The 12,468-nt window shown below is 44.2% G+C and overlaps 1 protein-coding gene across 25 annotated transcripts in view; it reads left to right on the forward strand.

Moving 5' to 3' along the window:
* The window catches only part of LOC135294053 (uncharacterized), an 84,637-nt gene that overhangs the window by 54,288 nt on the left and 17,881 nt on the right, over positions 1–12,468 (forward strand). For 8 of the 25 annotated variants that reach the window (XR_010356156.1, XR_010356154.1, XR_010356162.1 and 5 more), the window contains exons 11-12: positions 5,167–5,207; positions 5,558–5,730. The exons of 4 other annotated variants lie outside the window; for them this stretch is intronic. Coding sequence is in view for 1 of the 21 variants with exons in the window: in XM_064408833.1 (XP_064264903.1) it covers positions 10,992–11,095; positions 11,868–11,926 (163 nt within the window). In the remaining 20 variants the exon portion in view is untranslated. 13 more of the 25 variants (XR_010356152.1, XR_010356158.1, XR_010356164.1 and 10 more) reach the window with 6 other exon arrangements.

A 12,468-nucleotide genomic window follows, 5' to 3' on the forward strand; every position in this document is an offset into this window, starting at 1 on the left:
AAGAAATTTGCACTTAAGGGAGGAAAAAAATGAAAGAAAAACCCAAACCGAAAAATCAAAAATCCAAGCCCAACAATAAAAGCCCCAGATGTAGCTGGGGAGGAGAGAGAAGTGAGGGAAGAGGGAGTGAGAAGGAGGGGGCTTCAGCTGTACCGGGGCTGACACGGTGCCTCTGCACTTTCAGCGAAGCAGGAGCGACTCCGGCATCCCGCTTTCCTCCTCGGCGGTTTTCTTGGGAATTCTGCGGGAGCACCGAGGTTTCTCCCGGGCTGCACTCCCCGGGCTCTGCGAGGCAGCCCCAGGACCCCGTGACCTCCCCTTGCCCCTCGCTCAAACGCCCCGGGAGGGCTCGGGCAGCCCCGCAGCGGGACGAGGGCGGCGGGGGAGCCCCCTCCGCTCCCCCAAATCGCTCTCCGTACGGTTAAGCCCCCAGAATGGGCTGGAAAGGCGAGATTTTGGGAAACCTGTGGAGAGAATGGACGTGATCTGCTTGTCGAAGCGAAGCTGAAGGATCAGTAAGCCGCAGTGAACACCGGTCGCTTCTACCGAGATTTTTGGGGCAATTTTACTTTTTTTGTCTAATATTTTTTTGGGATGTGTCTACACCCGCGTAATTTCGTAATAATTTTTCAGACACCGTTGTCGATGTCCAGCGTGTGTGGCTAGGTTGTAAAAGACTAGATTTTTGTTCATACAAACTGGATCTCTGCGAGGTTTAATTTAACCCCGTGCGGCTCATCACGTTTCTTTTACCGAAAAAAAGTACCTTTCTGGAGAGCCCGCCGTCAGCTCGGTACTGCTCTCTGTTGCAGGACCGAAAAGGTACGATGCAATGTATGCAAAGTGACTGTAGCCTTTCAGGATGTTACTGAGGTTAAATCAAAGTCCCGGGACGGTAAGAGCAAAAACCTGGTAGCCGTCCAAGAACAAAATCGTTGTTTTCAATTGAGTCGAGGTTTGCTGTGGGTTGTTGGTTGTTTTTTTTTTTTTTTTTTTCCTCTCTTCTTTTTCTTTCCTAGTGTAGCTGGAAAGTGTCTTTGTTCTTTGTAAATTAGTGGGGTCTTTAACACGTTTTCGTCACGACTGGGACGAGATATACCGCAAAAATGACAGCGCTTAGCAAAAGAAATGCAGCAACCTGGATGACCAGTGTCCCAGCGAGCACTTACCTTTTCCTTTTCTTTTTTTTCTTTTACTTTTTATTTATTTATTTATTTATTTATTTATTTATTTATTAAAACCTTCCATGATTTCAGAACTATGGCCAGGAGCAGGGGGTGTAATTTCATAGTTGTCCCCCACGGCAGCCTAGCCGTGTCTGGCCGGAGAGGGGCTGCTGGGCACCGGGACCATGGGCATGGGGACATCACTTCTCCCTTTCGCAAGCGTTAAGTTTCTCGCTCCTTTTCGTTCCCCAGTCCAAAGATTTCTCTGATGATAACAAAATATCTGTGTAACGGCTGGCTTTCGTGCCAGGCTCAACATCCTGCTCGTCCCCTCGATGTCAGCTTTCTCAGCGTCCCGTTTTCGAACACCCTTTTCAGCACAGATGTCCCCAAGTTCATATTTTTTGTGCTCCCGTCCCTCTCCTGCCCCAGCAGCATTGAGGCGGGGTTTCGTCTCTTGTCAAACTTTGCACAGACTTGGGTGTAAATTCAGGATTACGTGATTTAAAATCTCGTCGTAGAAATCCCAAATGCAAATACTCGGCACCTTGGGTGTCTGGTGGTACTTTTATTTCTCCTGGCATATCGGGAGTTATTTAACATGTAGAAAAAAAGCAAGGGATCACGTCTTTTTAGCAGAAAATCATAAGGTGCAATTAAGCGCAGAAGTTCAGAGTTGGCAAAAGCTGGAATGCCGCTATTAAAAAAAAAAAAAAAAAAAAAGAGCAACAACTGTTTAGGGCTCCCACCTCCCCCCAAGTGTGACCTTTTGGAGTTGCGTTAGCTGCTGCTTCTGAGTTATTTACTCGTTCGGGGAAGATGCCGAGCTGCTGAGGACACGATTCTGGTGCCGGGGCAGTTCCCAGCGAGGCGGTGGTAGAGCCGGGGGCTCCTGGCAGTGCAGCCATCCTTAGCGGCACCTCTTGGTCAGGTGAAGCGAGGCGAAGAGCAGCTGCCAGCCTGCTGCAGATTTGCTTCCCTGGCTGGTTTTGGCTTCCGGGAGAAAGAGTGTCTACTGTAAAACGTTCAAATTGCTCGTATGGAAACTTTCCGGTGTGTTGGAAATATGTAAAGGCAGAAACGATGATGACAGCCCTTCGAAACGTAACTTCTGACTCTCCGAAAAGCCTTCAGGACCTGGTACTGAATGTCAGTCATTTCCATACCGCTCCGCTGAAACTGAAACGCGCCTGGGGAGTTTTAAACTTTCCTTTTCCATCACCTCTGGAGAGTGGGGGAGTCCTTTATCACCTCCTGTCCTGCCATCCAAGCTACGGGGCGCCTTGTCCATTTCCCGCAGGTTTCCCAGCGGGGCAGCGGGGTCTCCCTGCGGCCGGGGTTCATTTTCCCCGTTCCCCCCTTGGCCCCTTTGGATGGCCTGTGCAGGACAGAGGGATCGCAGCACCGCCACCCGCTGCCACCTGCCCTGCGCGCCCCGGCCGGGGACAGTGGTTCTGCAGCTACTTCCAAATTATTAATGCTGTGTTGGTTTTTCTCTCCCTAAATAGTTTTTTGTTTTTATTGTTATTGTTTCTCTGCACCAGCCTCTTATCTTTCCTCGCAGACACTGGAGCCAGTGGAGGCGGTGGGCGCGCAGGCAGCTGCGGCAGCGCGGAGATCTGCCCTTTCTGCCGCTGCCGTGAACACGCTGCCAGTGCTGGTGACCCGGCTCCAGCTGCTGCTGCTACTGCTGGTCAGTATTTACCACCAGACAGCCCTTTATCTCCTGCATTCAGCTTACTGTTTTTATTTCCGGGAAGAAAAAAAGAAAAAAAAAAAGAGAGAGAAAAAGAAAAAAAAGTATCTTCGGCCATTTTCTGCAAACTTGACACCCCGAGTGGCGGGTTTGTCCGTGCTCGGACTTTCCTGGGGAGCTGAATCGTTGCTGATCTCTCCCTGAGCACGGTAACTGCAAACACCACAGCAAAGCAGCGTGTGGGTCCCATCGGCAGAGCTCCCGGCTCCTTTCCCCGTGCTTGTCCCTCTATCAGTGGCTATGTGCTATCCCGGGGCACGAATGACACTTCCCGTGGCCCTGGAACTGTCACCGGGGGCTGCACTCGCTAAGTCCCTCCGATTCGTGCCGCCTGGCCGGTACACGGGAGACGAGCTTCTCCCTAGGGCCCCCCGGGGGACAGGTGGCATGGGTACCCGCGGAGGAGCTGTGGCACAGTTGTGGCACTATGTTGGGACAGTTCACGACAGTTCACTGGGAAAGTCTGGGACAGCGCTGGGACAGTCTGTGACTATGGTCGGGCAGTGCTGGGACACTTGGAGCGATGCTAAGGACAGCCTGTACAGTACTGGAACACTTGTGGTAGTGCTGGGACAAAGCTGGGTCAGACTGGAACTGCCCTGGCACCGTTCGAGACAGTGCTGGAACATCTGGGACAGTGCTGGTGCAGTCTGGAACTGCCTTGGGACGGTCCTGGCACAGACTGGGACAGGTCCGCAATAGTGCTGGAGCAGTCCGGACAGTGCTGGTACCCCTTGGGACGGTGCCGGCCCGGCCGGAGCAGTCCGTGCTGCCGGAGGGCAGCGCCGCAGGCGCCGGGGCGGGCGGAGGCCGGGCCGGGCAGGACACGGGAAGGACGGAGCTGCCCGCGGCACGGCCGCCACCCGAGCCCCGGCCCCGGTTTGTGCCGCTGGCAGCCGAGCCCGCCCCGACACTCGCGGCGAAGGGTCCGGGAGGGGACGGGCTGGCTTGCAGAGCCGGCCCTGGGCTCTCCGGTAACGCGGGGGTGCCGAGATGCGGCGTTCAAAAAGTGTCCGCATCCCGCATCTCCTCCCTGTAAAAACACACGGCTAGCCCAAAGCTCGAAAAGGCTGTGGATAACATCAGTCCCTTCTGGCTTCTGTACAGCTGCACCAATACACTCGGTGGTTTCCCCGCTCGTTCGATTTTTCCTTTGCCCCCCCTAGGAGACCCCCGGCCGCCCGCCCCGCCCCTGCGGGTCAGCCGGGGCGGCACCGCCGGCCTCGCCGCCTCCAGGGCGGTGCCGCTGCTCCGCCGCTGCTCCTCTGCTGAAACTGCACGTCATTCGCCCTCTCAAAACCCAGTGGCTCTGAAAGGATGTCTTCTTCATCACTTTTGCTTAGAGATGCAGCATATAGGTTTTTTTTTCCTGGCCATAATAATTTAGCGGGCCAAATTCATTAAAGAGGTTTGCGTTCTACAATCCCGTGGGACAATTTTAATCGACGATGAAATAATATTTGGCTTGGCAGTGTAACAGTGGGGATTTGACTCATCAAGATGTAAATTAAGAATGAACAGAGAAAAAATGTTTCCCTGCATACATCTGAATGTATATTTCCTCCTTTTAATGATTAATTAATATTACTTCTCAGTCATAAATTAATAAGTGTTCTGGAGTGAACTGAAGGAAGAGTAACCAAAATGATTAGTGTATTAAATGGCTAATGTATGGAGAAACCTTCAGTATCTCTAATGTACATCTGCTTAGATAGAAATGAAAGTATTTGGATGATGAAATGCGTGTGCTTGTGGCTTTGGAGATTTGCAATGTGCAAATGTAATAGTACTGCTTCTGCTGAGGTGCTCACCCATACTAGCAATGCTCAGTGCTTCAGGACGATGCTAGGTTCTGGTCTAGAATTCAAACTAGTTTTGAATTGTTGCTTTGAGGTATGCAAACTCCAGAGAGAAATGAGATTTCAGCAGCTTCATATGTCTGGCCTGTTGTATTACTTGGCCCTTCATGGTTTAATGTGCAACTGTGTATTTATCACTCTTCTGAGAGTCCAGATTTTCTCATGTATTTCACAGCAAAATGAAGCACTTGATTTGGAAATGTGTTTTGTATTTAGAGACCAGATCCCTGATCTGATACGTCAGATCTAGCTAAAGGTAAAAATTTTAAAATGTTATATGAAAAGGAAGTCTTGTCAATATAAATTGATATTGAGAAAGTATTTGCTAATCAAAAGCTAGTTACATAATTTTAGTAAATATAGATTGGCTTTTTTTTTTTAACAGGTCAGGTGAGTGGCTCAGCAATGTGTGACACTACAAAAGCTGTAAGTTAACACAATAAACACATGGTTTACATGTAACCATTCCTGGTACACATTGGCTATCTGTAATACAGGTCTCAGAAAACAGACCAGCAACACCTAGTTGACTTCTCAGAAGTATATTTAGTTCAGAAACTTCAGCAAAGTTTTCCACATGAGACTCTTATTCACCTGAGGCCATCTTGAATTGTTTGGTGCTTGGGTAGCTCAGATGGGACCATAGGCCTGGGTCCCCAAAGGTCATCTGGGGTCCTTGGGCACCTGACTCCTGTTTAAATATTTTTTTGCTGGGCAGTAGGAGGTAAGTATCTGAATAGCTTTAGATTCTGAGCCTCATTTTTTTTCTTCCTCAGGCATTACATCAGAGATCTCTCACTGCACCTGCAAATGTACACTTTCTAGAAAATAACCCTGGACAAGAATATCCTACTTCTAATGAACAGATTTCAGCTCTTCTGCTCTAGTGGCCTGCACTACCCTACCCTGCCCTGCACTGCACTGAGCTCCATTTTGTAATTGGCAGGAGGTGTGAGTATTTCATCAATAAATCTCTTTGCTCTTGAGAACAGGAGAGAAGCATAAGTCTGTTTAAAAGGAGCCTCTAAGGTTAGTTCCATACATCTTAATTTGGAAGGAAAAAAAATCTCAGAAACAGTGGAAGAAAGTACGGGGGGAAAGTAAAAAAAAAAAATCAGTGAAGAACACAGCAAGAATGAGAAAAGGGAGGCATGTGTTTGAGATATCCAGAGGCATATATAAATCAATATATAGCTAGACAACTTACATAATGTTCTCAAAGCTTGTATTATAAATATGAGAATAGAAAGAATCATATTTGGAGGACATTCTCCTGAATATAGGTAGGTGGAAATTTTGTGCTTAATAGAAGCTAGTTCCAGCTGCAGCAGAACCATTCACTAATGCAGTGCCACTCAGAAGGACTTATCTGAGAGCAACTATTATGTCTTTATAACAGTAATTTTGAGGAAGAAATAAATTTCCATTTTTGTAATTAAAATAGTTGGTTTTGTTATATTTTTTGTTTATGTATAAATTTGGATGGCTACTGCAGAAACAGGTATGGTACATAACATATACCATGTCTGACTGGTTGCCTATCTCCACATCCCAGTTGCTTGCCTACCTCACGCCAGTCTGAGTGAAGTAATGGATCTTCTGTTGTCTCCCAAAGCTCAACAGATTGTGGGTCAGTCAAGGAATTCCTAGCAAGCATGAAGGATGCACAGGACCCTTCCCACAACAATGGATTCTAGCCCAGAAACTCTCACCAAGGAACTGTAATTCACAGTACTCTGCCTGAATGTGTTTTGTCATGCAGAAGGCAATTACATGAAGATAGTTTAAAATATATGGGTTATTAATATCACACGGCTATGCACACTAATTGTATTGGCTGATTGAAGAAACAAGACAAGGCTAATTAGCAGAATTTATTTTTTTTAACACTAGCCCTGAATGTTGTCCTGTCAGGATCATTGCCCTCTCAGAGCTCTCTAGAACACATAAGTGCACTTTCCACCTTACTATGAAAGTCATCTACTGGGAAAGTTTGTGATTGTCTCTGCTCCTTCCTTTTGGAGCCCTAGGTCTCTGAGGAAGGAAAATAAGCATGTCATATGAAAACCCCCTAAAGTTTGTGCTTGATATTTTAACTTCCCTTTGCAAGGCAGCTGCTGCTTTTGCACGTGTGGGAATCTGGTGAGCCGTACAATCTTAGGCTGAGGATTTCTATTCACTAGGGATTAGCTGAACTGTTTTCCTAAATCAGTCACCAGATCTGGATTCCAAATTAACAAAGTGGTGCTGAGCAATAATGTAGACTGTAGGTAGCAGCTGTGCAAATTTATTCACTGAAAGCATTATAAAAGCAGGCTGTCTAACTGCCTTAGCTTTAGTGCAGTGAACTCTGAGCAGTAGCGAACTTACTGAATTTATAACAAGTAAAAAGCTCAGGTTCATTCAGCTCCAAGGTTGCTGAATGAGAAATGCTGGTCTTTGCACAATTACTCTAAACACAACTGCTCACAGCAAAAAGTTTAGAAGATGCATAATGACAGCATCCTAGAAAACACAGGTAAAAGGGAACCCAGAGATCACTGAACCTCTCCCTATGCCCTGATGATCTGCTACCCTTTGTCTTTTCCATTTGTCTAGCCTGTTCCTAAAGATATCCTTGGATGGAGGTTTTACACACTCCTCATGCAATCTATGCCAGTGTTTAACCACCCCTCCTGCTGCAAGTGTTTTCTTGGCAAGGCTTCTGTAGTCATCTGTGGACTAAACTGTGCCAGTCCTTTTGCATTTTCTTCACCGGTGTGCTATTTTTTTTAACCTCTCACAATTCTCTCTCTTTTCTGAACTCTGTCCAATTTCTCTTTCGCTGTATCTCAAATTAGACTCGGTATTCCATCTAGGATCTTGCCACAATTCAAGTCTCCCAAGGCTATCTTACTCTTTACTCTTACTATCCCACTGTGGGGTTTCCTCTTCTTTAATATATTTTTTATTGCAACAGCACTGTTGATTAAACCCTGGCTATGCTCTCCTAACTCCTTTCTATGGGACTGTTGTCTTACCACTTCTTGTCTAGACTTAATTTGTGTACTGTGAAGGAGCAGAACTTTCCATATGTCCTTACTTAAGTTTACCACCAATTTTTAAGACTATTTCTCCAACTTGTCAAGGTAATCTGAATTTCAGTCCTATTTTCCAGTGCGCTGGCGGTCTCTATGGGATTATCTGCAATAATGAATAAGCATATTTTATCTTCCTTTATTCAGGTGTTTAATGGAAATATTGAAAAGCCCCAAATTTAGCTTGGATTCCTGAGGAATTCCACTCTATATATGCTTCTATTTCAATAACTAACCACTGATAAATACTTCTGATGAATGATTTCCCAGCCGGTCCCATATCAGTTTTCTCTAAACTGTGTTTCTGTGTCTGAGGTAGAAGAATAATACATGTCAGTGTCAAAAACAGTCGAGATATGACACCTCCTGCTTCTCCCATCTGTTATCCTGCCACAGAAGGAAAGTAGCTTCCACCAAGTCTTATCCAGAAAATGCCATATATGCTTAATTCAAGCCTTTATGAGGCCTGGAGCACCAGTTTCCAAACTGTGGCCTCAGGTGAAGGCTGGGCCTTTGAGGGGATGCAGGAACCTGCCTGCAATCAGACTGGAGAAGTGGCTCACAGGCTGAAGTTGATCTGCCAGGGTTAATGTGGTGTCACACTCTCAGCAGTGGGACTGCTAGAGCAGTCTCATGTGAGACAATGCCCTGGAGCATTTTCCATCTGTCTTTTCTACAGGTGTTTCTTAAAACACCGGTGCTTGTGCCAAGTAACATTCAGATGCTATTTGTAGCAAATGAATTGGATCACTGGAACCTCCAAAAAAACTCACCAACACTGAGATATGACTTTCATTCAGATATAAAATGAAAATGCAGGGAAGATGACCTGCAGAGGAGGAGGGGAATACAGCTTGCAGCCAGAGATCTGAAACCTGCAGTCATTAACTTGATCATTGTTAGCAGGGCATGCCAAGATGAAAGAAATATTAGGGAAAACTCGATACACATTAATGTAGTTTAGAGGTATACAGTGGGTACCATGTCACATTACGCTTCTTTCTGGTCAGTAAAGAGAGGTAGGTACTTTGAATATATAACTCATCCTGTTTATTTTAGAGAGGAGATGCATCCATAAATATCCAATTGTGCAGAACATGATCTGACAGATGTAGACACATGTATTTTATGTGTCTAATGTTAAGTTATGCAGGGTTTTTTTGTTTTCTTGTGTCAGGTGCATAACAAATCATGTCTGTTCTCTCAATTCTTATGGAAAGAGGGGCAATATCTCCATTTTTGGAATGTACCATTAATTCGAATTCTAGGAAATCTTGATAGCAACAGGGCCCTATTTAAATATGAAATATCTAAATGTTCTGATTCTAATACCAAATACTTCTAGTCAGCTTAACAGGTCAGTTCTGTCATGGCTGCCATAATTTCTCTTGTTGCCTGGTTAAGAACCGCAGGTTTAGATCTAGTCTCTCCTGGCTGAAAAAGTCTTAAGAAAGAGGACATCTTTATGGCTCACATTAAGAATTTCCTGTTAAGAAACTGCCACTGAGTTATCTCTGAGACATGGAAGTTAATCTCAATAAGTTCATGATGCAGATTTACTGAATAGTAATAAACACCTGGGCAGGTACTTAGAGTGTAAATCCAACATATAGTTCTCTTTGTTTGGTTGATCCAGGTTAGTTTTCTCAAAGTGCCTTATCTAGACAAATCCTGAGTGTGTCTTTGATCTGCTAACAGAGATAAACTGCCAGTGCTACAGGATCTGTGGATGTGGGTGGCACGTGTCACTGGTGGAGTTCTAGAGGACAGTGCCTGTCCCAGAGCCACTGGCTTCTACATTGCTACTTGAGGGATTACAGAAGCAAAATAATGGCATTGGAATTTTAGTGCAAACTGATAGATCTGATGACTTTTTAAATATATATTAAAAGTTGGTATTAAAAGTTGGTGGCATGTTTTCCACTTTTTAAAGTTTGGTATAGAAACAACCAAAATACTGAACAGCAGTTTTTAAGGGAGTTTTGCCAAGGCACAGAGAAGAGACATTTTTTATGTATCCATTTACAGCTGTATGTGGAGCATGAGTCACCATTTATACGTGAAATCCCCCCATGTCTTCTGTGATGCAAATAAGAATGTTCATCCTGAAACTGAACTGGGAAATTCAATTCAGCTCTAAAATTTGGTAAAAATGCCTAAGAAACAGATAAGAGTAACGTGATAATTAATTTCAGGAATGAAGAAGCATAGGCAGGTGAAGCCACAAATGGAAAGGAACACTTGGCTTTAAAATGCAAATTGCCATGTTCATACTTCTCCTCCCAAACATCACTTTGTTGGAAGGCACTATATTATTGCCGTAGGACTGCACAGAAGTGGTGGGTGTATGCTTGGACCATCTAGAACAAATGACAATGTAATTTTTCAGCCCTGGGAATAAGGTCATTTAAATATAATGCCAGAAAATTGCCTTAACTTAGTGCAAATGGACAGCATGTTTCTGAGAAGGCAGAGGGTTTAAACAGTTGTGTTGGAAGATTATGAAATTGCAGTTTTCATGGTGATCCCCCAATCCATCTGTTTTGAAAAGGTCAAAGAGTGAGGTCGTATTTCTGGGACTGTGATAACATTGTTCTGCAGAGAAGTTGTTGAAGAAAATGAAAGTGATGTCTTCAGAGTTTTCTTTAGTGTCTTTGTTTCAGGGATTTTACTTAAAAAGGTGCAAAAGTGCTGCATGACATTTCATGCTCAGTTTTGTATCTGCTACATAATATGCTTATTGTGCTATGTAATTGATGTGGCTGTAAATAGAAATGTGATTTTTTTGGACATAATAATGATGAAATTGCTCAGTTTATATTTAAAAATTTAAAATTTGCAAGGGTTACACCACCAACTGCTGCCCCGATAAATAGGAAGACTAATGACAGAAGACACGGAGACACGGAGAATGTTCAGGAACTCCTTTTTTTTTTTTTTTTTTTTTTGGCTCAGTTTCCAATGGTAATGCTCTTTCCCACTTCTCTTAAAACCCTGAACTTCAGACAGGGACTGGGGCAGCAAAGTCCTTCCCACTGTAAGAGAAGAGTGGGCTCCTAACCACCTGAGGAACCTGAACACAAGCTTGTGGGACCTGATGAGGTGCATCCCAGAGTCCTGAGGAAATTGATTGATGAACTTGCCAGACTGCTTTCCATCATTCCTGAAAAGTTATGGCAGTCCTATGAGGTCACCAATGGATGGAAAAAGGGAAACATCACTCCCAATTTTAAAGCGGTAAAAAGGAGAATGCTGGCAGTTACCAAACTGTTCTGGACTTTCCGGTACAGGACCAGACCTGTTAGAGTGGGTCAGAGGAGGGTCACAAAAAAGATCAGAGGGGTGGAAAACTGCTATGCTATGCTATGAGGAAAGACTGAGAGAGTTGAGTTGTTCAGTCTGGAGAAGAGAATGCTCTGGATAGACCTTATTGTGGCCTTTCAGGATAGAAAGAGAACTTCTAAGAAACACAGAGGGACTGTAGTGACAAGGAAAAGGGGCATTGGTTTTAAACTGACAGAGTACAGGTTGAGATTAGACATAAAGAAGAATTTTTTTACTAAAGGTGGTGAAATATTGACACAGATTTCCCTGAGAAGCTGTGGATGCACCATCATTGGAAGTGTTCAAGGTCATGTTGCATGGGTCTTTGAGCAGCTTGATCAAGTAAGAGAAGCCCCTGCTCATGATGGGGAGATTGGACTAGATGGTCTTTGGAGATCCCTTGCAATCCAAATTATTGCATGATTTTATTACCTGTTTATGTGGCTGTTTAAAAGGAATTTTTTTTTTTTGTCTGAAGAATAGGCTAATATTGCTGGCTGGTGTTATCTAAAAGAATGAGAAACGACAGAATATTCTAATCCTGGATATGACACAGTATTGCAGTCAAAGACAAGTCTCTAAAGTGACTTGTTATCATAGAATTACAGAAAGCAGTGCTAGAGCAGATATGAGGTCATCTACTTCTGATCAAGTCACATTAAATATCCTGTGTTCTCTGTAACAGATATTTGACTAACCTGCTTTCCAAGACCCCCAAGGATGGAGATTGCAGAACGTCTCAAGGTAGTTAAATCCAGTGCTTAAGCATTTTAGAAAACTGTCCTTTTTGACATGTGGAAATTATACATACAAGCCTGATCTGCAACCTGAGTCTCTTTTGCTGCAATTTAACACCATTGTTGCCTTTTCTGGATCTTGATTTGAAAATGATTGAGGATAACTTATTTTTCTTGACCTTCAGCCATTCTTGTAGCTTTATTTTTATTTTCCATCTTTTCTCATGCATTCCTAGATGCAGTATAACCTGTGACAAACAGAATGAAGGATCCCTTCATATGCCTTGTCGGATGTATATCCCATCATATTACGACTGTTTTGTTTTTTACAACCTATTGACGCTGCTGATTAATCTTTGGTTTATTAATTTTTTTCCTCAGAATTGTTCCTTAGCCCAATATCCCTCAAGGGCTGCTCAAGTGCAGAATTTTATTCTTGTCTCAATAGAATTGTCTCCTATTTTAAGACCATTTCTATTTTCTTTTTTTTAGGGTAATTTAATTCATCACTATGTTAGTCTGGAATATTCACCTATCTGTCAGTGAGAG

The sequence above is a fragment of the Passer domesticus genome, chromosome 2, assembly GCF_036417665.1.
Source record: "Passer domesticus isolate bPasDom1 chromosome 2, bPasDom1.hap1, whole genome shotgun sequence".
Classification (NCBI taxonomy): Eukaryota; Metazoa; Chordata; class Aves; order Passeriformes; family Passeridae; genus Passer; species Passer domesticus.